The 25,253-nt window shown below is 36.8% G+C and overlaps 1 protein-coding gene across 1 annotated transcript in view; it reads right to left on the reverse strand.

The window, feature by feature from the left end:
• LOC131692011 (uncharacterized) overlaps window positions 1-25,253 on the reverse strand; it is a 112,142-nt gene that overhangs the window by 71,992 nt on the left and 14,897 nt on the right. The window contains exon 2 of the mRNA XM_058978836.1: window positions 18,876-19,725. Within this exon, the coding sequence (XP_058834819.1) occupies window positions 18,876-18,955 (80 nt within the window). The 5' untranslated portion in view covers window positions 18,956-19,725. The remainder of the gene's footprint in view (window positions 1-18,875; window positions 19,726-25,253) is intronic.

Genomic DNA, 25,253 nt, shown 5'->3' on the forward strand with positions numbered 1-25,253 from the left:
AGCATTTTTTAAAGACAGGTTCATCTGAAGGCATGGATTTAGGCTTCTCGGACCGAGGGTGGAGACTTCCAGGCGTGACCGAATTATGCGTGCGTGGAAACGGGCGTTCGTATAATCGCACTTGAGAGCGCATTTATAAATTCGTACTAACGCGTTGTTTTAATCGCCGGGACCTTTGTATAATTGCGAGATCGTGAGCGTTGGTATGCGTGAACGATCGTATTTACGTCCGGAATTGTATCATCGCGAAAGTCTAGAGCGTTTGTATATTATTGACCGCGCGCTCTTTTTATCGCGTGAGTGTTTGTATGTCGCGTTTCATAGCGCGTTTGCAATTGCACGGTGTGTACTAATGCGTTTCTATAACCGTGTGATCGTTTAAATATTCCCTGCTTTTGAGTGTCGCCAAGAAAGAAACCGTGCAAATGAAAAAAAAACATTTTAATTACTGCTCTCTTCGATTCACTACTGTCAAGGTAGCTTGCAATAAACGGCTTAAAGCAACTTTCTGTTGGGGATGAAAAATAATCTGCAATTATGTTCAATGGAACATGAACGCTATTTTTCTAGCTTAAAATGGAGATTTACGATTAAACTGGTATTAATTTATGATAATTGATGCACTAAGATTATTCAAACTGATACATGTAGTATTGCTTGAAGGTATTTGCAATACCGTCAATCCATTCGGCCTAAGGGAGATTCTTTTTATCAATGGATTACAAAATTGAAACGATTGGGCGGCAGCAAACCGAGAATGCAATGGTTCCAATTTACCATTTTGACATTGACCGGAAGTTACGTTTCTGAAATAGGATCTCTGTGATGTACGAGCAGAAGTAAAAGTTTGTTGAAAGTATACCGGTGAAAGGGACACCGTCCGAAGCGAAAAATGATGAAAGAGACACAGTGCAAAGTTGGCAAAATAAAATTGTTGGCTCTTCTCCAATTGAAAAACTTGCCCAACAACCGGGGTGTTATGATATTCGGTACGAAAGTGGGAATCAGTCTGCCAAGGAGGTATTATATTTATGATGATGAGGTTTCGGATTACATCATCCGCCTCCAGCTTTCAGCTTGTATATGTAACAATTTTCGCTGTCAAAGTCATTCGCAAGTTCTGATCTCTGTGCATGGAATAACCTAGTTTCTAAGCAGATGATGGGAAAACTGTCTCGTGGCACTTTTCTGTATAACAGGTTCCGTAGCTGCTGTTCCAAATTAGACTTCGGTTTCGTTGGCGACGGATTTTCACAGCCCAATGAAATCCAAACAAAACTATTTCTGTTTTTGTTTGCTCTCAAGTAAACTATTACTGCACTGAATAATAATCTTCTTAACGCACATGGTCGATTTGTCTAATCGTTTAATTGCTTTACTGCGATTACTTATTTTGTAAAGTTATGTATTTAATTGACACAGTGCAGAAATTGTCTCGTAAAGTTTTTTTTTGTTTTCTTTTGGCGATTTTCGTACCACTCTTTGACGTAATACCATGTTGTTTTCATATCGTGAGCATGATTCTTAAGCATGTGCGAGAACCAGCGACCGCGCTCCGTTATCGTTTTGGATTAGCCAAAATTGCACAGAGAACCAATTGATAATTTTGTGCTGGTATTCGCGTGCGATTCTAGATATAAGGAACCTCTGGGCGCACGGTCACCAGGAGTCTCATAAAGCTCCCGAATATAAGTTTTAACCCTTAAATGCGCAATGTTGTTTTGAAACAACCTCGGAAAAATCATCTCAAAGTTATCGTAGTGGCGCATGGAGTCTGTAACACAATTTTCACAAAAATTTAAAAATATTGATTTGCGCCTTTAAGGCTTAAAAATATGGGTGCGCGACGTTAGGCATACATACGTTAGGCATAAGTACGTTAGGCATAATGGATGTTAGGCATAATGGACGATTGGCATAATGTACGTAAGGCATAATGGACGATAGGCATAATTCACAAAAATATAAGAGTAATCGCAAACCTTTCATTATTGTAGGATTCTCAACCTTAAACTCATTTTTGTCGGCTTAAAAAACGCTACGCTTACTATACCATGCCTTTTAAGGAGAGACAGCAAAAATACCGTCGGTTCTCATGGTAAAGAGGGACAGTCTGCCTTTGCCTTGAGATATGTTGGTAGACTTGAGCGATTCGTAGTAACGCTGCCTAAGCTCGACTCCTGCCAGCAAAAGACAAAAGATTAGTCCGTAAGATTTTAAGCCACTTCTAGTTTTCCGATCTGTATATTTCACATCCTTGCTCTCACTTGAGTACTATGGCTCTAAATTTTCATAACTCTCCCTACTTAGTAATATGTAGTTAATTGAAGGTCGTTAAAGGTCTCTAAAGAACTGTGAACTACATATTAGTCGAAATAAAAAAAGCTATGAATACAATTGTATCAAAATATTGAAATTGTGAGAAAAACTAACGACTGTTGGTGGGGTTATGTTCGGCTTCCAGTCTTTGAAGTATTTACCAAACGAAACATTTACTTTCATTCCGACATTTCGGCGGCATGTATTGCGCCTTTTTCAAGGAATTATGCTAGTTACCGTGTTATCGGCAAGCACACCTTCGTATATTGGTGCAATAGTCATATTCAGCTATTTTGCGTATTGTCACTGACTCACGAATGTTGCGGTTTAGTGATTATCCGAAAACGGTCCGTAACGAAGAAATCTATTTTGTGTTCTTTGATGGCTTCAGGAATGTAATCATTGATCTGAATAACATCGGATATAATCAATATATAAGTTATAGTATTCTTATATTAGATAAATGAATACTATTATTCATTATACTTTCTTTCATTAGCTGTTCTTCAAGGCATTTCTTTGACTTGCACCATTCATGTATGTAAGAGCTAATCTAAGTTAATGTACGTTATTAATACCTTAACCCCTTCATGCTCATGTTGTTTATAAACATTGCGTATTGCAATTAATCTGATTGGATTCCAATGAATCAGTGCTGCCAGGGACAGTTTAAGTTGACAACGATAAATGAAATTTTAATATATCTTCGTTATTTTGCCATATTATTAAAAACTGATAAAACCTATCAATTTAAACTGTCTTCAATTACGTTTTCCACGCACTTAGACTATTGTAATTATTCTAGCAGAATGGTGTTGAACAGAAGGCAAAATTTGAGCGGCTTCCAGCAATGTGAGGGAAGCGCCTATCCTTATGAAAAAAGGTTGTTTCTTGACCCCACTCTTTTCAAAGAAAAATAATTTTGGAACCTTATATGCACTATAATAAAGATGAACATGAAAGGGTTAATACATCTGGGATTGATTTTATACAAAAGTGATAAAATAATTTTAGTCATGTGAAATTTATTGGTTGTACGGCGAGAAATTGTCCCAATCTGAGTATGTTTTTATTTGAGCAAAGATTCCTTCAAGTATATACAGCATAAAAAAATGTTGACCGAAGTTTACCGAAGTTCCAGTATAATTCTTCAACATCAAAAAAGTTCAAACATTCATACTCTTACCACCCGAGGCCAAAATCGCAAAAAAAATTCTTTAAGTGATACTTCAACATGATAATATATGCCTATCGTCCATTATGCCTAACATCCATTACGCCTAATACGTATGCCAAATGACCGTATGCCAAACGACCGTATGCCTAACGTATTTATGCCTAATGGAGTACGCCCTAAAAATACCGCAACAGCGAATAGTGAGAAAGTGTCTAAAGAAATATGGGTAACATGGCAGGCTGATGACGGTGCCGATGGTTGGGTGGTAAGCGTGACCGCCCCCCACCCCAGTTGGTCTGGGTTCGATCTCAGTCGAGGTCGTTGAGATTTTTCAGAGGTGAGAAAAATCTGAGGTCACGCCTTCCTTCGGAAGGGAAGTAAAGCCGTTGGTCCCCGGTCCATGAGTTGATGGGTCGATATCCAATCCAGATAGTGGGATTGTCACCTCTCTGGCGTCGGTGTTTGGCCTCGTAGCGGAAATAGGCCGACGGAAAATAAACAGAATTGGAAGAAGAAGAAGAAGGCAGGCTGACACGCATCTAAGTTGCCTCTCCTACGAAAATATATGCACAACAATTTCACTTGTCATGCTAATACATTGTATGTTGAATAAATTTTAGTTAAAAATTAACCATTTAAGAAAAACGAGAAAACAAACAATTCGGATATGATCGTGCAATTATATTTGAAAATTTATCATGCTTCTTGGAGCCTAAAAAATTATTGGTACTAATCACTAGTACCGTAAACCGGGGTGACTTTGATCATCGGGGTGACTTTGATCACTCGAAACTTTTTTCGTAGATCGCTTATTAAATCAAAATAGTCAACCGAATCATTTTAATTTGAATTGATTTTTACTCTAAACTTATAAAATACTGATTTGTTATACTTTTTGAGTATATTGTTCGGTTTTTTATAACAAAAACTACAAAAAACCGAAATTTGACTTTACCTGATTTTTACGAAGCTTCGTAAAGTGTCTATTTTTTATAAAACAAATAAATCTCAAATTTGAGCAAGAGTAATAAATTACATTTTATTTTCGTTTAGATTGGGAAATGCTAAATTTAGCTTTAAGAGTTTGTTTATTTTCAATATATTTTTTGTGAAACTAGTTGGCAATACTATAACTTTTATGTAATAAAATAATTGCTTCATACCTTTACATGAATTTAAACTTTCTTCATATTTTTCTCGCATAAAGGTATGTAACCCCTTAATTTAATTAATTCATTTAGATTATTTTTTTCGCGTTTAATTCTGTTTATTTTTTTAATTTTGCTGATATAAATCATTTTATTGGTTTAATTTTTATTCATTTTATGACTTTTATTTTTGCAATTCAACTATTCATATAATTGAATTATTTTATTTATATTGTTCATTTATTTAATTTTAATTATTTTATTAGTTTTATCCGTACTTTAATATTTCAATTTTGTTCGTTTTATTCATTCTATTTATTTTATTTTAAGTATTGCTTTTAATGATTGTATCCAGTATACAGTAAAGACCCGTTTTTATCAGCCCCTTGTTGTCTTCCAATCTTCCAGTCTTTATTCAAGTTTGTTATGAATATATACCAAATTCGTTACTGATACTTTTTGCATGTATCAAGCAACTAGCAGCTGGGAAAATGGATTCTGAGATGATCATGACTTTCATTGGTTTAGTTTTCGATAAAGCACTACACTGAAGAAAAAAATTTCAGTTTGAACAAGGTAAAGTTTTTTTAAAATAACTTTTTTTCCTCAAAAGTGCTCAACATGAATTTTTGACGGTAGGTAGGGAACATAATTATCTATCCTGGAACAAAATTTAATCCAAATCAAAAATGTTTTTTTTTGTAAATCGACTTTAAATTTTTAAAATCGATTTTTTTCAGTGTAGGAGTTAATGAAGAATTTTTTCAATAGTTTTATTCGAAAATTTGACAAATTTTGTGAATATCACTCCTACAATATTTTTTGTAGGATTTGTCATTTTTAAACTATAGCCATTTGAAAAAAATGGCAAAAAAGTTTGGCCCTTTTCAAAAGACAGTTTTGAACATTTTTAAATTTAATTAAAATTATTATATTCATTTTATATATTTCATTATTTCGTTCATTTTTAATTTAAATTAGTTTGTTTCTTATTCATTTTATTTATTTTGTTGAGTTAATCCATTTTATTCATTTTATTAATTTTACTCATCTAATTTATATTAATCCGTTTATTTTTTATTAACTTATTTCTCTTTTTTGTTTGATTTATATTAACCTTTCTGCACATTACATGAATTTGACTACTTTTTTCGTTTATTCCCTTTATATGTGCGTTATTTATATTATTCATTCCGTTAATTTTATCGTTTTATGTTATGAATTTCATGTATTTGGAAATGGGCCATTTGGCATAATGAACGTTTAGCACAACGGACATTTGGCATAATTTTGTAAAGTGATCACACTGAAGGTCATTTAGCATAACGGACATTTGGTATAATTATTTGTATTTTCAGGGAATGGACATACGGCTCGTTTCATCACGATGCATCGTACGCAAACGTAGCAGATCATGAAAAGTCTTGCCTTATGAAATTTTTCCATGCGTGTGGACCTTTCGCAAGTTGTTGCTTTACAAAACAGCGTTTCAACAACTAAAATCACTTGCTTATTATCCTTCTTTATATCATGAGCTGTTCTTTCTAATTATATTATTTGCAAAATACTATCCAATCAGCCTAATTATATTATCCTTTGACCCAGATGATAATTATCAGCTGTATCATTGCTGGGTTTAACCAAATTTTAAAAAAAATTACAATTTGTTGATCTATTCACACCTACCGATGCACAGTGGAACCTCTTCATACAAAGTTGTGACAAAATTATATAAATTGGTTTATGTGGCCAAAAATTGGGTTTTTAACTATTCATTGAATTCATTTGAGCAATCAGTTTTAAAATTCGATAATTCTTTTTTTTTCGACTATTTTACGTAAACCTATTTGAAGGCGTTGGTCATTAAAGGGTTAACTGCAGTAAATTTTGAGTCAGATTCATGATAAGTGACCCATGGGAGACCATCTCAAAAATTGTAAGACGCATAAAGATAAATTACTGATATGACATTCAATTTCTCAAGTGGTTTTTCTCGATGCAACTTAAAACGACTCCAATCGGCCTCGTAGCTCTTGAGGTATCGCTATTTGAAGTTCGAAGGTACGAACAGTTCTTATGAATTGAACTGAACAGAAATCCTCGACATCACTTGCTTCAACGACATGTTAAAAATTCATTTTTCATCCAATTACTGTAAAATTTTGAGATTTGAGATTTTTGAGGGAGCAAAACAAAATAAATATCTACAAAAGAATTAAAAGACATTGATTTTTGATGTGTTCTCACAAGTCGTGCCACTGTTTCGATGCTGCTCCAGTGTTCAAGGCGTGACTAGTGTACTGCGGTTTTGTCGCATAATCGAAACTAAGGGTCGGAAGCTGCGCAAAACCGCTGAGGAAACGATAGGCATGGTGGTCGCCGACCCACCGTCGAAAGCGGCGACCCCTCGCAAGCAAACCTGTGATCCACTCGTGTGCCCGGATTACTCAAACATAGGGGCTATGAGTTAGCTTAAGCCCGACGGAGCGGCAACGATGTGGAACAGAACGCGTCTTGAAGCAACGTGGCGTAGCCACATTAGGGGTCCGTATTAAATATTTATTCCAATAACTTAATTAGTTTTAGTTTTCGACAATATGAAGTAAACTATTGGCAAACGAACGGTCTGTTTCATTTAAATATACAACGAAAAAGATCCGAAGCGGCAAAAAACCTGGGCTTTTGGCCAGCCGCTTACAATTGCTTATGTAAAAGGAAAGCATTAGCCCACGAAAACACTGTGGTACCTAATAGCTTTATCAATAAATATACCCGTTCAAAACTTCCCAAATGGGAGTTGTTTTTCTTTAGTGAGACCAAATTATTTTTGTGCATTAGGAGGCAATGCCTAATATAAAAGTTTGGTTTTCAGTGTTTCGGATTCTCCTCGTCAGTAACTAACAACAAAATTATAATAGTTATGTATGTCTAAACCAGAGTTAACAATAATCGAAGCTCTTTTTTGACGGCTGAAAATGAACCTGATGCGAATGAATAGAAAAAAATATTCCTTCAAATATCCATGTTATTCGTTCAGTTGAATATCGTACAATATATTCATTTCAGTAGTTATCTAAGAAAATGTTTTCAAATGCCGGTAAAGCATTTTCATATACAATCATCGTCGCTTACATTGTACCAGCGTTTGATTCGTTGCTGCACGGTCGCTTCGTGTAAAAATCGGAGACGAATGAAACTATGCCTGGATGAATGGGTGGTTTGTTCGTTTGACATTTTCAGCTGCGTCACTGAGTATTAAAAATGAATGCGCCTGAATGTGATCAATTTTCATTCAATGAATTTGAATATTTTTAACTCTGGTCTAAACATGCATCAAGTTGGCGCCAGTTACACTGAAATCCAAAAAGTCAAACATCTTGCGTGAACGCTTAAACAACTGGTTGGGACCGAGTGGTGTGTCGGTAGTAAGTGAAACAGTTCATATTAGTGTCCTATTGGCGCAAATTTGGTGCTGGTTTAGACTTATCTAGCTAGCATTCAGTTGGTGTTAGTTACTGGCGAGGAGAATTCGAAACACTAAAATAACAAACTTTTAAATATACCGATGCCAAACGACTATTATGCTGAATTAGTGTTTTCCTGAACCAAAAAATAGTTAAACTAAAAGAACCTCAGCAGTAGCGCGGCTGAGAATTAGACAAAATTACGTTACTTCTCGCCAAGTTTGAAATTATGCCTATTTCGCTAAAGATAAGAAAATTATGTCACATGGCCTTCAATGTGACCACTTCATAAAATTATGCCAAATGATCTTCACTTTATGCATAATAAGAAGTTATATTCTCTGTTATTGGTCACCGTTGGTAAATGTTATCTTTTTCGATCTAAAAAAGATAACACAAAAAAAATTATACCAAATTACCTTGAAGAAAAAAATATTACAACAAATGACCGTCGGTGTGATCTAATCTTAAAATAATGCAAATGTGTGTTACGCCAAATGACCTTATCTTCATGAACAATTAGAAATTACTCCAAACGGTCGTTATGCCATTATGTTAATAACCGTAATGCCAAATGTCTGTTATTCTGAATGTCCGTTATGCCCAATGACCTTATGCCAAATCACCCAAACCCGATTTTTTACAACTTATTCATTTTATTCAAGATTTTATTCGCTCAGGGCTCGAAACTTTTTTAGCGGGCTGATAGGACTGTAGCCTATGGTTTAGTGGATCTCGATCCATCCATCGAAACAAATTTTACAAAATCGGAGAAAGTGGCGACTATCTGTCAAGTAAACACTGGTCCTCGAGAAGAGGACAAAATTTTGAGCAAGTTTGTTTCAAAAAGTGTGATTGCGTGTCCTCTAGTTTGTCTACTCCTAAAAAATTATCTCCTGGCAACGCGTTTGAGTCGTCGTTATCTATACTAAACAAATTTCAAAGTGAAACCGCTTCTGTCTTGTTCCTATTCTACTCTTTCATCTCATAGGGCTGAAGTGAGTTAATGGATTATTAATACATATGATACAAGATTCTAACACTATTGGGTTTCACTCGCGAATTTTTTTTCACCACAACTGTGGTATATTTCATCTCGATCCTCTAACAGAATTTGATAATCACTGTTCTAGTCGATATTGGTAGTTGTTATAATGGGGCTACCCTGTTTGGCATAAAGTCACTTGGCATAACGTCGTTTGGCATAATGCCCATATGGCATAAGAACTAATTTGATAGTGGTCATTTGGCATAATGGCTATTCGGCATAAAATGTACAGGGCATTGAATGCTATTAAGGCCGTTTGGCATAATGGTCGTTTGGCATAATGGTCGTTCGGCATAAGAGCCATTCCGCATAAAGCATGAAAATACTCGTTCAAATTTTTAGGGGTTTTGATTCAGTGAAATAATATGTTGTTAATAAAATTATCTTTCAAAAAATATTTTATTGTTGATCTATTTAATGTTTAACAATTTAATAGTTTATCAATATTATCATCACTGAGCTTTTGATCCCAAGTTCGCCGCAATTGATTCTAGATATTCTAGCACATTATTGTAGGAATCCATATTGTCCACTATCTTTTTGATGTTCTCGTCAATTTTCTGACTAGTAACTTTGCGTTTTTACTAGTGTTGCAAGAGAGGTAGCTACTAATCTGCCCTGCTGTATATTTCTCCTCTACACGCAATTCTTTTATTATATTGTATATACCAATACGACGCCCAACAGCAGTATTCCATCAGCTATGCCAACTTTCAATTTGATTGGTGGTACGGGGAATGTTGCTGAGAATATTGTCATATATCGACCACAACTGAGGCGGATAAAGTGGTTCCGTTCGAATTTCGCGTCCCTCAAATGTAACACGCCGAACTCTGCCTTTCACGTACTTTTCTTCTACGCATCGGAAAAAAGAATTTGACTCTTTGGGTGCTGACGCTTTCAATTCATCGAAAGCTCTTACGATTTTTGCCGCTGGCAAAAAGGCAAGAGACTACACGCGTTTAAAATACTCAAAAAATAGAGTACTACTATTTGTCAGTCCGCTACTTTGTACATTCTTCCAGAGGTTTTGACACCAATGCGCGGCTGAATTTATAATGGCCTTTTCAAAATCCGAAAGTATTACCGCTGGATTTAAATCGATGCCTATCTTTTCGGCTGCTTCCACAATTGTAGCAAACAGTTTCCTATATAGTGCTTCAGTCTTGGAAGTCATTAGGGGCCGTTCATAAACCACGTAGACTCATAGGGGGGACGGGGGGGGGGGGGGGTCTGGCAAAAGTCTACGTTTGTCCACGAGGGGGGAGGAGGGTCTTTGAAAAAGTCTACGTAGACTTTTATTTTTTGTTATTCTCGTATTACTAATTATGAATGGGATTTAAAGAGAGTTGTATTCAAAATATGGGTCTATTCAGTATTTATGCAGAAACTTCAGAGCTAGTACACTATTGAGGTAACTACTCGTTAAGCGACCACTCAACCCAGAAACCACGATTTTTTTTGGACAACCTCACACGTTTTTGTTTCTTGCGTATATTTTGATATAGTTTGGATCTGGGAATAATGCAAAATGACAGTTCCAAAGACGATCGCCAAAAATTCCTCTCGTCGGAAGATTTTGACTGTGAAATCATCTGAAGCACCACTAGTTAGCAGACATGCATGGACCATTAAATGCATGAACCATAAAAAGTTAAAAAATGTTCAAAGTTAAGCATTGTAACAACAAACACCCGATTTTTATTGATAGGTGGAATATTTTTTTTTATTTGTTGATTTCGGTGGTTAAAGCAGTAGTGTAGTGAAACTTCTACAACAAAGTGTTTACACGAGTTAATCAGTTTCTCTTGCAATCGTTTACAATGATTTAAAAATCTTTAAACACCCGTTAAATTTTACGTCTTGACCCTATGCAACTCCATGCAAACCGGCTCTACTATATTTATCTTCGAAAATATTCGGAGTTAAACTTTGATACTTTGCGATAATACTCTAAGGTGATACGGCTATTAATTACATAAGAAATATAAATATTTTTGGGAAGATTTAAATAGCTTCGTTCCCTTAATCAAATAAGGCAATTTAGATTATCTTATTATCTTAGAAATATTGAAATTTGTTCACGAAAAGTTAAATTTGTGTGCATGTTTGGTTTATTATTTTAGTCTAGATGATAGTACACATCGACAGTATTAATTTGTAATTGTTTCTTATAATTTAACAATTTTGAATGCACCAGTAAGGCTCAAAAAGTTTTTAGCAATTCTGCATTTTTGGTGTAGGTCGCACTTCGGCCAGAATTTAAGCTAGTTATAGCAATGCATCTTTTTACATATATTTGAGTGACTAGCCTTGAAAAGAAGTATTCCGCTACACAATCGTTGGAAAGCATCGGTGATTAATTGATTTGATCAATCATAGACAAAAAACCAATGTGAAAGATCTTTCTTTAATATTTAAAAAGCTTGAAATAAATCTGAACGCTTATTTTTAATTGAACATTATAATGTGCTTCTTGCTAAATTCACATTTCCTGCGATTAAAAAAAATTAAAAGTCTACGTAAACTTTTGGCGGGGGGGAGGGGGGTTGGTAAAAGTCTACTAAGGTCTACTAGGGGGTAGGGGGGTTAAAAATTCTCAAATTTCGGTCTACGTGGTTTATGAACGGTCCCTTAGGGCGTACACCATAGGGAAAGTGTGTTCATTGGAAGGTGCACAACTACCATGAATGGTAAATAACTGGCGAAATAAACCCGGTACGCTGTCAAAAGTGCCATCTATCACCCAGTACTTTGCAGAAGCTAATTTTTTTAAATGTTCGTTCGTTGTAAATATGAGCACTCTGTCCTTGTCCAAACCGGTATCGGCTAATAGAAATTTATCGCCATCTATCGAAACAGTAAGCTCTTGCGGGACGACAAATTCCTTCAACGTTTTTGGCTCCTCATATTTTTTGTGTGAGCCGGCTTGAGCGCGCTTCACTATTTTCCGTTGCGCATTCAGGGAAATAAGTTGTTGAACTTCGTTTGGAAAAGTAGCAGAAACTAATCGTATCATTTTTGCCGATCCACTATGATCTTCCGTTGCTGTTCTTTTTAATGCAGATCTATATTTGATTTGTAACACGTGGATTGGATCATATTCGTGGTTATGTTCTGTTTTGGAAACTAATTTATGTATTCCATCACATTTTTTCGTAACCACTCGGGATCGACACTTCCGACCTACGCTCCCGGTCGAGTGACTTCTACCTTTACACTCCCAGTAATATATACTATCCACCTGTGAATACAATGAAAAACTTTGTAAGACCACGTGATGTGTTCATAACCTTGATGAAAATGTAACGGCATGTGATCATGTGACCAATAGATGAAAAAATATTTCAAGCTAATATACGTACCGGTTTTCTGATAGAATAGTACACAAATCCTCGGTAGCTTAGCACATCTTTATTCTTTGAACTTTTCAGAATTTCTGTCAATGGCTCTACAGTCTCTTCTTCGAATCCAAGAAAATCCTCTTCATCGGACATTTTGAATTACACAGCACGTATGAGCTCTCCAACCGTTTTCCACTAAATGAATATAAATATATTGTGGAGAGAGCAGAACTGCGATTGAGTGTACTGAGCTAATGAGTGCCGGATAACTATCGATATCTCAATTGGTTATGCCAGCGGTATATCACCACGCCAAGTTTTTCACTCTATACGAACTAGCACGCCACACATGTCGATAGGTAAGAAAATTGGGAATGCGTTATTTGATAATAGTTCGTTTGGCATGACAATAAATAAAATAGGCTTTGATTCGGCAAAATGGTTATCTGTCATTCAAACTTCCAGAAAGCTGTGAGCGCTGAACCTGCACCTATGATTGAGTATGCCAGACAATCGTGTTGATCACAGGTTTGCTAGTGAGAGGTTTTTGACGAAAACCGGCGGATTCTCAGAGGCTTTGTGCCACTTCGTATCTTTTTCGCTGCATATTTAAATGAAACAGAGGAGTTTGTTTGCCAATAGTATATATTTATACTTAAACTTGTCGTAAACCCAAACTAATTAAACAACAAATTCATAGCCCCTATGTTTGAATAATCCGGTCAAATGAGCGAATCACAGATTTGCTTACGAGGGGCCGCCGCTTCCGCAACCGGTCGACGGCAACCTCGCCCAGCGCATCCTCAGCGACTTTGCACCGCTTGGATCGTCGGGCTCGGTTATGCGGCAAAGTCGCATTGCTCTAGGTACGCCTTAAACACTAGAGCAGTGAAGAAACCGATAGTAGTAAGTGTAAATCCATCAATAAATTATCATTTCTTAAATTTGGTAAATTAATTATCGTCTGGGTCAGAGTACCGTAATAGGGCTGGCTGTGTAGTATTTTTTACATGTTATAAAGAAGGATAATAAGCTTATTATTTCAGTTATTGAAACACTGTTTTGAAAAGCAACAATTCGCTGGCGAAAAAGTTCGGGCTTATAAAGAAAGGAGTTTTCATGATGTGGAGAAGTGATACGTTTGCATACGATGGGAACGAGCCGGATGACCATTACCTGAAGATGCAAATAATTATGCCAAATGTCCGCTATGTTAAATGACTTTCAGTGTTATCACTTTGTCAAATTATGCCAAATGACTGTTTTCCGAAGTTAAAAATAATTATGCCGATTTTCTGTTATGCCAAATAACCCGATTCCCTATCCGATAGTTTCAAGTTCCAGTAAAGCTTGAAAATTCGCTAGGAACATGTGTACTTTTTAAGCATTTTCCGAGCTGCTGGTTGCTTGTGTTGGTCTAAATGCAATGTTGATATCAACCTTCGTCAAAATGTGCATTTAGTGCGATTCCAAGAACTGCTTATGTTTAAAAGAAGGAATCAACTTCAGTGAGAAAAATAATATTTCAGTGTCAGATTGATTACATAGAAAACTAGAGTAAGCATGAAATTGCTTTGAGTGTTTTGAGAACTTTTGTATTTAGAACAATGTTGGTCATCTTATATGAAAGTTAACATAATCGTGATTTTTCTTTATTTTGATTATAGAGGTTTTAACCTCAAGGTCATTCGCCTCTTCGGGTTAGAAAAATCCCAGATGAACTGCGTACAAGGCAATCGATTTACCAACTACGCTATGCCTTCCCCCTATATTCGTGAAATGTCATTCAACAATTGTAATTGTAATCTATTATTCATATGATAGTCTGTTAGTTTCAAACTACAGACCAGGCCAAGGAAATTGGAGGGATTTGCGACAACGAAATATTTTTTTGTATGGCGAATTTACGAATATTTGGATTGCTACCATTTTAAACTAAACTACTATTTATATAATATGAAATTTAATTCGTGATATAAAGTATCTTCAACGGTATTGGTATCTTGCTTTCCAAATTTTTGTTCTTTCGATGCCTTACTTTTGTTTGCAGCCTAAATTCAAAAGAAAAATCTCAAGAATAGTTCATATTTAAAAGAAAAAACCTCAAAACAAAATAATCAAAAGCTAATGACAATTTACTATATATGTATAAAAGAAGGCAAAATGTCAATGTAAGTTATAATCGAAATCAAAAATATTTTCGAAGAATTGACAATATTCAGGAGAATGTGAACGCTTAGAAATTCTTAGTTGCATTTAAAATCAATGAAATTAAAAAAAAATTTCATGTTCAAAGAAAAAAGAAAAACTAAAAAAATGTTGGTTGCATAATAGGTCTTCTCAAAAAGTGCAATGTGGAATGGCAGTACTGCCCATGATTGCATATTTGTCCGTTTTCTATGGGATTTCCTATCTTTATGGAACTGATTTGCGATCATGGGCAGTGTAGTTTTATTGAATTTACGGAAAATTCGGATAATTTGTATAGTTCATTTCGAGCAATAATATTTCGGGAAACTGCATCCCAGAATATTGCCGATTTGGTGACCTATTATTTCAGTTATTGACCTACAGGTCTACACCTGAGTAATTAGGTTTCATTACCATTATGCTAAATGACCTTTATGCCAAATGGCTTTATGCCAAACGACCACTCGACTCTCGCTATGGTTATGCCAAGTGGCTTTATGCCAAACGACTTTATGCTAAATGACGTTATGCCCAATGACTCTATGCCAAACGGGCTTCCCCCGTTATAATGTACACTAGGACAATATGGTAGACTAGTAACTATATTTTTAAGTTCCACAAAAATCATTTCTCTTCATTAGATACTTTACGCCTTTACTTTTGGAGACGACCAACCCTTCGATCGACTCATTCTTCTCGAATCGAATACACATTCGAACCATTGAGCATCCAACTAGAATAAATCACTCCGATCAGTGACTGGTCGACTGAAACAATCAACATTCTCTCAGGTGCCAGTCCTGCACTCCTTCCCTGAACCAGCCAACATACACAAAGTCGAAAGAGCTGACCCCAAGCAGGAGACACATATGTATCCTCACCCTAGCCAAGTGATCAATTCACTTGTAAGTAGTAACACACAACCACCATAAAGTCATCCGTACCAGGGAGAATGGACCATACCAGACGAAAGCCATAATCCCAGACCGAGTCGGTCCAATCTCAAAATATACTTGCACCTATCCCTAACTCTTTGAAAGCTCCATTTAATCAGAGATAACTAATTGGTTGATAACAAGAAATATCAGTCGTAATACTACTCAGGCCAAACAATACGTATTTCCCTTGCATATGAAACTCCCCAGCTATCAGTTCATAGGTTATCAAACCGAACAAAGAAAAAATATACTTTGCGCAGTGGCTTATCATTTTAGCGCTACCCGGGGGAAACTTGTCCGTACACCCACCGCTCTATCGCCAATGTGATGTGATATCTCAACCGTGATATTATTTGATGACATCTAAAGAGCACATAATCCTATGAAAAGGTGAATTGTCAGGTCAGTGTCACATCTCATTCATAGTTATACATATTAAGTATACCAATTACATGATGCGATGGTTGGATCTAATGAATGAGCAAACAGTGATAGGTATAAGAAATATCTCAACTCACTGCTTGGTGAATTAAATCGAGGTTTATGTTCTCTTGGACTGGACATTTATTTTACATTTTGTCGTTCGACTCAATGACTCGTAATAATTGTCACGGAAGAAGAGCATAAGCAGAACACTTTTCGACAGTTTTTATATATTTTGTCTTCAACTCGATTTAGACTCGCTTGCGCCTGACTGGGCTCAGAAGGAAACAAACAAATTTAAATATTGTTATTTATTTAGAGCCAAAATATATAGTACAGCTGATGAACTGATGATGCAAAATTTGCAACACTCGATGCAAAATTTTAGCAAAATATAAATTTGAACTGGAGCTATTGCGGTAGTTTCATGGGGAAACCTCACGTTACAACGTTCTACACATCAATTTCGTACTCAACCAACCAAAAGGCACTGGCAAAATTTAATTTAATGCAAATTGAAAGCATACACAACTCCAACCAAAAACAGCAAACGATTGGCAAAACTGGCACGGAACGGTCGTATTCATTTCCGATTTGGAAACCGTTGAAGCGTGACAAAATTTGCTTTGGCTGTGATGTTTATTGCCCCAACTCAGTGGTGTCCCATAACGGGTACAGTGTCAAACATTGCGAATTTATTAATATTTTAGGCTGTAATAGGATAGTTGATAACACAGTACAAATTCTGCTGGCTACAACTACATGCAAGTGTTTTCTTTTTCTGCCTGATTCAAGTTAATCATCTTTGCTGGTGATTTAATCAATCGCCAGTAAAGTATTGCTACTCAGAAATAGCTCAAATCTAAGCGAGAGTCTTGGTACTCTTGTCAGAACATCATTGAATTTTGTATAATCATCAAATTTAATCTAGATCTAAATGGTATTTTGAATCGTTCAGCTGAGTAGAACAGATATAACGAAAATCGTCGTCCTACGTGTTCAGAATATCATAAATAAATTCAACAATCGAATTATTACGGAAAGAAATTACATCACTCCGCTGCCCCAAACTAAAGCACTTTATGACCAAGTTCCGACAAAACGAATTTCCCACTCCCACTTCTATCGCTTGCTAAATTCAATTAGTAGCAGAGTGCAGCAACAAAATGCGATGATCCGGTTCATGGCGGCAGCGTTGGCCCGAGTTCAACGGTTTCTAAAACTACATGCTTTCCTCTTTGGCTATTGGATATCCACCAGTTAGCAGCAATGGTCGGTATATGGGAGCAAACCAGTTGTGACTTTGCGATGAGTTGAATAGTCTCAATCATATCCATTCACCGTGAGTCGTCGGTTGAGAGCCAGAAGAAAACTTGGCACACTAGCTCGGAGTGCACAGCCAGCCATAACCGATCATTATCGAGAGATCTGGGCAAGGCTGTTCCGACCGTGCAGGTAAACAGGCATCGGATTTATTACGCGCGCTTGGTGCCTTGAGTAGGTGAGGATTCGCACGAGTGATTAAGGTTTGTAGTCAGCAAATTGGCAGCAGGTATTTTGCTGCCTGTGCGAAATTCAATGAAAAACTACGTCTACCCATAGGAAAATCTCACCCGGGGTCAGGCATAGACCGCAAACCGCAAACAGACTTTCGACCGTCGTCGGGGCCGTTAAACTCGTTGTTTCCGGTTCACACTGGTCGGGCCCATCTCTTTTGACATGGGTAACTTTCAAACGCAAAGCAGTATCGTCTTTCAAGTAATCCCCTTGTTCGATGCCTTTCTCTAATACAAACGAGTTGTCAATGCAGTTCCGTCTGTTACGCAATCTGATTGTGTTTACATGTACGTGTATCCGCGTAACCTCATAATCTACATTTCGGAGGTTATTATCCAAAATAATCTGAAAAATTGTGTTTACCGATTATCACCGCCCCTTTCTTGATCAAGCTGCTTCACGGCGTTGCGTAAAGCACGACGGGCGAATCGATGGAAAGATCTCAATTTACTTGCAATTTGTTTTGTTTTGCAATGCGTACTATAAATGGCAGGATGACGCGATCGTTGCAAACATGTTTCTGACTGTTTACGTCGTTCATAGGTGACATTCAAGTTTCCATGCCCGAATGGGACTTGCTCGCGCTTCTCGACTATCGGTGCGGTGATATAAAGTGCAGGCCTATGATGATATGAGTGCAAATGTCATCCAAGTAGTTTCTAAAGGGCCAAACAGAATACTACGCCAGCGACGCAGTTTGAAAGTTTTTACGATAACAATAGGTTTGTTCCAGTACCAGGAGAAACTGAAAGTACTCCGGAGCAAACACGGAGAAAATCGTTCCTTTACTATCTTCTTCTCTTTTTACTTCTTCTGGTGGCAAACCGGAGTGAAAAGGAGCAAGAATTTTTTGCTCCGGAGCAACAGGGAGTAACTTCCATGTACTGGAACAAACCTATTACATAGCCTCGCTACAGAAAGTAAGCCATGGATTGGAATATTTTTTTAATTTTTTTTAAATCGATCGTTAGTGTTTGACCTCTGAATATTCACTCAATATTTCTTTACCATTTAGACTCATTACAAAACTCCTGGAATCATTTTCTATGCAACTAGAAAAAAGTAATTGAATGCATAACACAGTGGTGTAGTGCTGGGTAAAATAGTAGCATTTTCCGTGATCCACGCCGTGAGGTGCAGGCTAATTACACCCGAGTTTGAATGTGTGTCAGACCGACCACTCCGGAGTAGTGCAATGTCTCGATGTCCAAAACAAGCATCATATATCAACATATTCCTAAAACACCGACAAAACGTATCGCCCTACCTGGTGTGGGTCAGCATTCCGGTCGAGTTCCATTCCGCATTTTCGATGTCGGACGATGTTTTCCCATTGGATATCGACATTGCTGTGATTTGTTGTTCTGTGAACTTTTCACCGATGGAGCGCAAAAAATGTCCCCACACTCCTTTGGCTGCTGCTGCTGGAAGCACACGATAAATATTTGATCCACCGACACGGCACTCTCTTTCCCTCCGGCTTGGCCAGTGAAAGGTAAAGGAAAATCTTCAGATTATAATTTTAGCTTCTGCACAGTTATGTACACATTTGACACATTTTTTTCTTAGAGCTAGTCACCGAACAGCTTTTCATCGGATTTATCCAGCGTACGTTAGCAAGATATTTTCAGCTTCTGCAGCTATTCGAACGACGGACACTTTGCAATAATCAGATTAGCAGAACGTCGTTTTCTTGTGACCTTTTCCATCCATCGAGATCTGATCAACCATCTTCATTCATCTTTATTTTCTGCTGCGACTACAGAAACTGCATCATGAATCACACTTACTACTACTGCCCGCCACTAGTGCCAGCTGCTGCACTGAACCACTAGGTACTCGAAAGCCATTCGTACTCCGAACGCATTCTGGCACTGCTCAAGCCGCCTGAGTACACATGTACTGTGTTCGGGGTTACATAAAGCGCCCGAGCCGACACATTTTCTGCTTTGCGGGAATTTCCTTTCGTTTTTTTTTCTGCTACATGTAGCTACATACAAATACGCATTCACAGACCTTGCACGATTCGTTCGAGAGCGAAGAGGAATGTTTTTCACATTGGATGCTATCCGGATTCGATTGCGTGTTGTAGTTTTGCGACGATTTGATGACAAAGTCTGGGGAAGAGAGGAAAAGGGAAACTGATATCAAAATAAAGAATTTCCGTAATATTGAACTTATGGTTTTGTTACAATCTTTATCTGTCTTACGTATATAAAAATAGATGAGTAGAAAATATCAGAGACATAACCGGAGCGAAGTATGGGATATACATTATGATGTTAATTCGATTGTAGAAATCCGCAGAAACGAGTACCATTCATAATTTTTCTTATTGTTTTTGTACCATTTACCGCATTGTGATTCAACCATAAAAATACTATACCACAAATCGTTGCCGTCATTGGGGGTATTTTTTCGAGTTGTCTTACTGGAGCTGTAGAGCTAGATTCTCGGAAGGGCTCCCCGTCAGGGTCACTCACTACAATTGCAGACGAGACGGGAAATGTCACCCACAAAAAACTGCTTAAGGCCAATTACAGGGGGCCGTGATTCTGATTGTACGGTTCAGATATGTGCGGTTGTAGGCACTTCGCGATCGCGAGTATCATCGCGAAAGTTTCGAGCGTTTGTACGTTAACGCCTTCGACGGTATGTGCATTTGTGTGTCGCGTGTGCTAGCGTGTATGTAACTTCGCGTGTATAAATTATTAAATTATATTTTAGGACCGTGTGAATCTGATAATTAGCTTTCTGTGTATGGTTTAGATCCTAGAAAAAGTGAGTTCGTCCATATCACAAGAGTTTCCGGTCATGTCGCCATGAAAGGTGTTATCTAGTGAATATGAGCTTTATTTTTGATTGGTCCAACTGAATGTATGGACACCAGCTGCTAGGACAGACGGTAATGGTTTCCGGACCTGATCGATTAATGATCGCCCAAAAAAGGACTTTTGTAGGTTCGCGTTTGAGACCACGTTTGAAACTTCGTAAGTACTAAAACGTTCACCTTATTACCTGGGTCTTATCAAGTGGAAATAATTTTAGTATTTGAATGGAGATATTTTTGTTCCTAGGAAAATACGGGAAAGTGGGGTGATGGGTCATTTTGGACCCAAAATCCCATATTTTTAATGATTTTTCTGCTCCGTGTTGCAAATCATGCATATTTTGTAGTTTTTCTAATGTGAAAAAATCTCAGAAATCGAACGGAACCCTATTGACTTTTGTCCGAATACGAGAAGTTGGGGTTGTAGGGCTTTTTGTCATTCATATTAAATTTTATCATTTTCTCATGCGTATATCTCTATTATTCTTCAATCAATTTTCATAAACTGTAACTTGTTGAACGTGTAAAATTCTGAGAAATAAAACAAAAATAAAAACGTTAGAGGTAAAATTCAGAAATATCAAACTTTTTGATATTTACTCTACAAATCTCATTTTTTTTATTATTTGTCCTAATACCTCAACTTCCCCTATTTTTCCAGAAATGAAATTTTTCTCATGTGATCCCTAAGCATATTTTACACTAAAAGTAGTAAATTAAATAAGAATTTTGTTGTTAAATGGAGTTAATATGTGCGATTTTATGATAAAAATGCGAAAGCGACACTATATGTCAGATAATTTGATGTTCCTGAATTTTACTGGTAACGAATCTATTTTTGTTATAATTCTAAGGATTTTTCACGTTCAACAAGGTATAGTTTATGAAAATTGAGTGAAGAATAATAGAAATATATTCACGAGAAATTGATGAAGTTTAATATGAACGACAAAAGGCCATTTAACCCCAACTTCTCGTATTCGGACAAAGGTCAAAAAGACTCTGATCGATTTTTGAGATTTTTTCACATTATAAAAACTACAAAATATGTATGATTTACATCACGGAGCAGAAAAATCATTGAAAATAGGGGATTTTGGGGCCAAAATGACCCAGTACCCCACTTTCCCGTATATTCCTAGAAGCGAAAATAACTCCATTCAAATACCAAGGTTATTTCCTTTTAAAAAAGGAATAAATTGTAATTTTCTGATTGCTACTTCAAAAGTTATAGCATTTAATGTATTTTTTCTCCATATTTTCCCATAGTACCAATTTCAAGCGAAGTGGGCGCGGGTCTAAAATTGTCCAAATGATGTGAAATTTGGCATCTGAGCTTACTTTGACATTTGTCACAATATGAGAGAGGGGGGCCTTCGAGAATTAAAAAAAAAATTTTTTTGCAATGCCCTAGCGTATATAGATACGATTTTATAACCGTGCGGCAATTCACATATTCGCGTGTGTTCTTGGCTGGTCATGACATTCTCATATTTAATTTTCGGTGTACGGTTCAGATTCAGACAGGGAGTGAATTACCCCATATCACTAGTGTTCTCGGCCATGTCGCCATGGAACGTGTTGTCCAGTGGATATGAGAGCTTTCATTTTTTTTTAATTGGTCCAATTGAAGGCATGGACCTAGATTTGTAGTACCGCGGATAGACTTCCGGAAGTGACCGATTCATGATCACTTTATCGCCGGGATGTCATCATGTTTGCGAGAGCGCGGGTGTAGGTTGCGTGGATGATCGCGAAGGGCTCGAGCATTCGTATGCTAACGTGTTCGTCGCGTGTATGTGAATTCGACTGCATAAATTCGATTTTTTTTTCACCATGGAACGTGTTGTTTAGTGGATATGAGGGTCATTTTGTGTATGGTCCACCCACCTGAAGGCATTGGACCTATGCTACTAGGGTAGGGCTTCCGGACGTAATCAATGAACGATCGCGCGAAAACGAGCGTCTGTAGATTCACTCTTGACGCGTTTATAAATTTAAAAGTGCTAAACCGTTCACTTACGCATCGGGGTATTTTCAAGTTTGCGAGATCACGGACGTAAATTGCGTGGATGACCGCGAAGGACTCGAGCGTTTGCATGTTAACGTGTTTATCGATTGCACTAGCGTGTAACTTCGCGTGTAAAAATTCGATTTAATAATCATGTGGCCATTCGCATGTATTTTTGAATGATTGCGCGCGGACCGTGAATCCGATGCTTAATTTTTAGTGTGCGGTTCAATCACTAGAAGAGATTTCCCCTATATCACTAGAGGTCCCGGTCATGGCGCCATGGAATGTGTTGTCTAGTGAATATGGGCGACTTTTTTTAAGGCAAGAATTTAGGCTGCTAGAACCGAGGGCAGGGTCTTCCGGACGTGACCTTTTCATGACCGCGCGAACTGTGGTTTAGTACATGAGACCGCGCCACAGTGGGGCCGAGCCGGTCAAAACCTCCAAAATTTATTGTCGATTTTCATACCTTTTATATTTTTTTCTAAATGTACATTACCTAAAGCTGTCTTCGCCAAATTTTTGAGTCAATCGATTGAAAAATAGTGCTACATGTTTAGAACCGCGCAAGGTCTTGAAAATCTGCAATAATTTGAGTGACAAAAAGTTTTTGTTCATTCCAATTCATCTCGCTTTAATAGGTACTACAATCATAATTTAACAACACATATAGGCGTTTCTAATAGAAAATCTTCTCAGGAATTCAATGGTGTATTTCGATTTGAGAAATAATGAGTATTTAAAAAGTTACCAATAAAATCAATATAACTATGTTGTTTAACGCGGACTTATTTACATTCAGAGTGTCATCTCTTTATCGGTAAAAGCGTGTTGAAGGATCTCATCTAGTACAACTGACGTAGAATTTTATCTAGTTTTCAAAAATCATAGTTCCATCTTGCGCCGTTTTGCGCCGAAGGTTGATATTTGGACATTTGTAAAATAAGTTTTTTCATGGAGACGCATGGTAGTTTTTGATTTCATGAAGTTTTGCATTATTATTCACCGGTGGATTTCTTTTTCTGAACGCTGCTTGTAAATTCAGGGTTTGGGGCGATTTCCTTGATACGAATGTAAGTATGCCCTAACCGTCTTGCAGCTATGACTCGTGTTTCTACGTTTTCACAGTTATCTGCAATATAGAAAAATTCAAATAAATACAAGCCAACGAGGCAAACTAACTGCTACTATTATTATATCTTTACATGAATCCTATTTATTTGGTACGTATTGGTCGTTTGCTTTGCTGGTGACCAATGTAAGGTAAACACGTGAGTGTGGGAAGTGTTCTTTTTTACCTGATTTTTGGTTATTGGCCAATAATGCAACATTTATTTTCAAGTGCAAATTCCCTATAAAATCTATCACAATCAACAACCAAATTCAAAATCTCCCTCAATAATTCACTTCCAAATTGATGAAAGTTTCATGCAAAAACGCTCACGCCTCTATTTCAAAGCATACACATACATCAGTGCAAAGTATGCTCAGGATGTTTTCCTACGAAAAACCAAGTCAGTACCCACAAGGAGAGATATTCATATCATCGTTGGAATTGAAAATCAATGGAAAAGTATTGAGCGGTTTAGCTGCAATATGCATCGTATGAGTAACTGTGAATAGAGCATAGTAGGGCATGATTTGAGATCTTCATCAAAATCAAATAAACCTGTCATCTTTTAAAAGCTTTGGCGATAACTATTAATAAATAAACCAATAAAACAAAAATTTAAGGCATTCTATCAAACACCTTAAGATCTTTTATAACTATTCTAACTATTCTAAACTATTCTAAACGCATACGTTCATAAATTAGTAAATGAAGATTATCTCTTAAAGAGCTATGAAGGGAAGATTTTTCCAATGATGGAATTCAGATTAGACTGAAAATCTACAAACAAATGTATAAAATTACATCATTTTTTATTCGCCAGATTTCGATAAATTGGAACCACCCTAGCTAAGTCGTTACTAAGGACTACCCTAGGAAATCAAAATGGTTCTATTCACTTACGAATTTTCATTTTAGCGTCCTAATTTAATCGAAATCGAGTTCAGCACACCAAAATTACCCTTAGAAGATATTTCCATTCATTTTAAACTACTTTTGAGGTTTTGTCCAGCTTTTGTATACTGTGCGCGCTTGTAAATGCTGAAATGTTCAATCAATTACCGTGGTGTAGTAATGTGGCGAGATCGCAAGCGTAAGTATGGGTGGATGATTGCAATTGCATGATTGCGTTTGTGACCAGATTTGTGTTATCGAGAAGGCGACGAGTGTTTGTACGTTTGGAATGAAAGACATTGTGAGTGTATACAGGGTGTTTGGTTCATGATTAAGAATCTGTCGAGGAGAAAAAAATCGTTCTACACATACCATCAAATCTCAACCGTTACAGAGTTATTGAACTTTTTGTGTAAAAAAACTTATTTATCCTAAAATACCTCTAGCTCAAAAAGTATACCTCGTATTTTAAATCTTTTAGTTCCATTGGAAAGGTGAGAAAATTTTCTATTGAATGGTTCTCATATCTTTCAGTTAATTAGTTTTATTTACCCTTTAGTTGTAAAGATGTTCAAAGTTGGTGTTTTTGATGAGGTTTTTGTTAATTTTCTCAAAATAATGAATTATGATTATAGCAATATCTATTATTCACGAGATGGGTTTGAGGACGATTTAAAATTTGTTCTTCAACATGATATTCCTATCTTTTCTCGTTTCCTTGTAATTTCACTTCTATTTTTTCCTGTAATCGACCTGCAAGTGTTTAAAAGACTTTAATCTAAAAAATATGCTTTAT

Source organism: Topomyia yanbarensis, chromosome 3 (assembly GCF_030247195.1).
Source record: "Topomyia yanbarensis strain Yona2022 chromosome 3, ASM3024719v1, whole genome shotgun sequence".
NCBI lineage: Eukaryota > Metazoa > Arthropoda > Insecta > Diptera > Culicidae > Topomyia > Topomyia yanbarensis.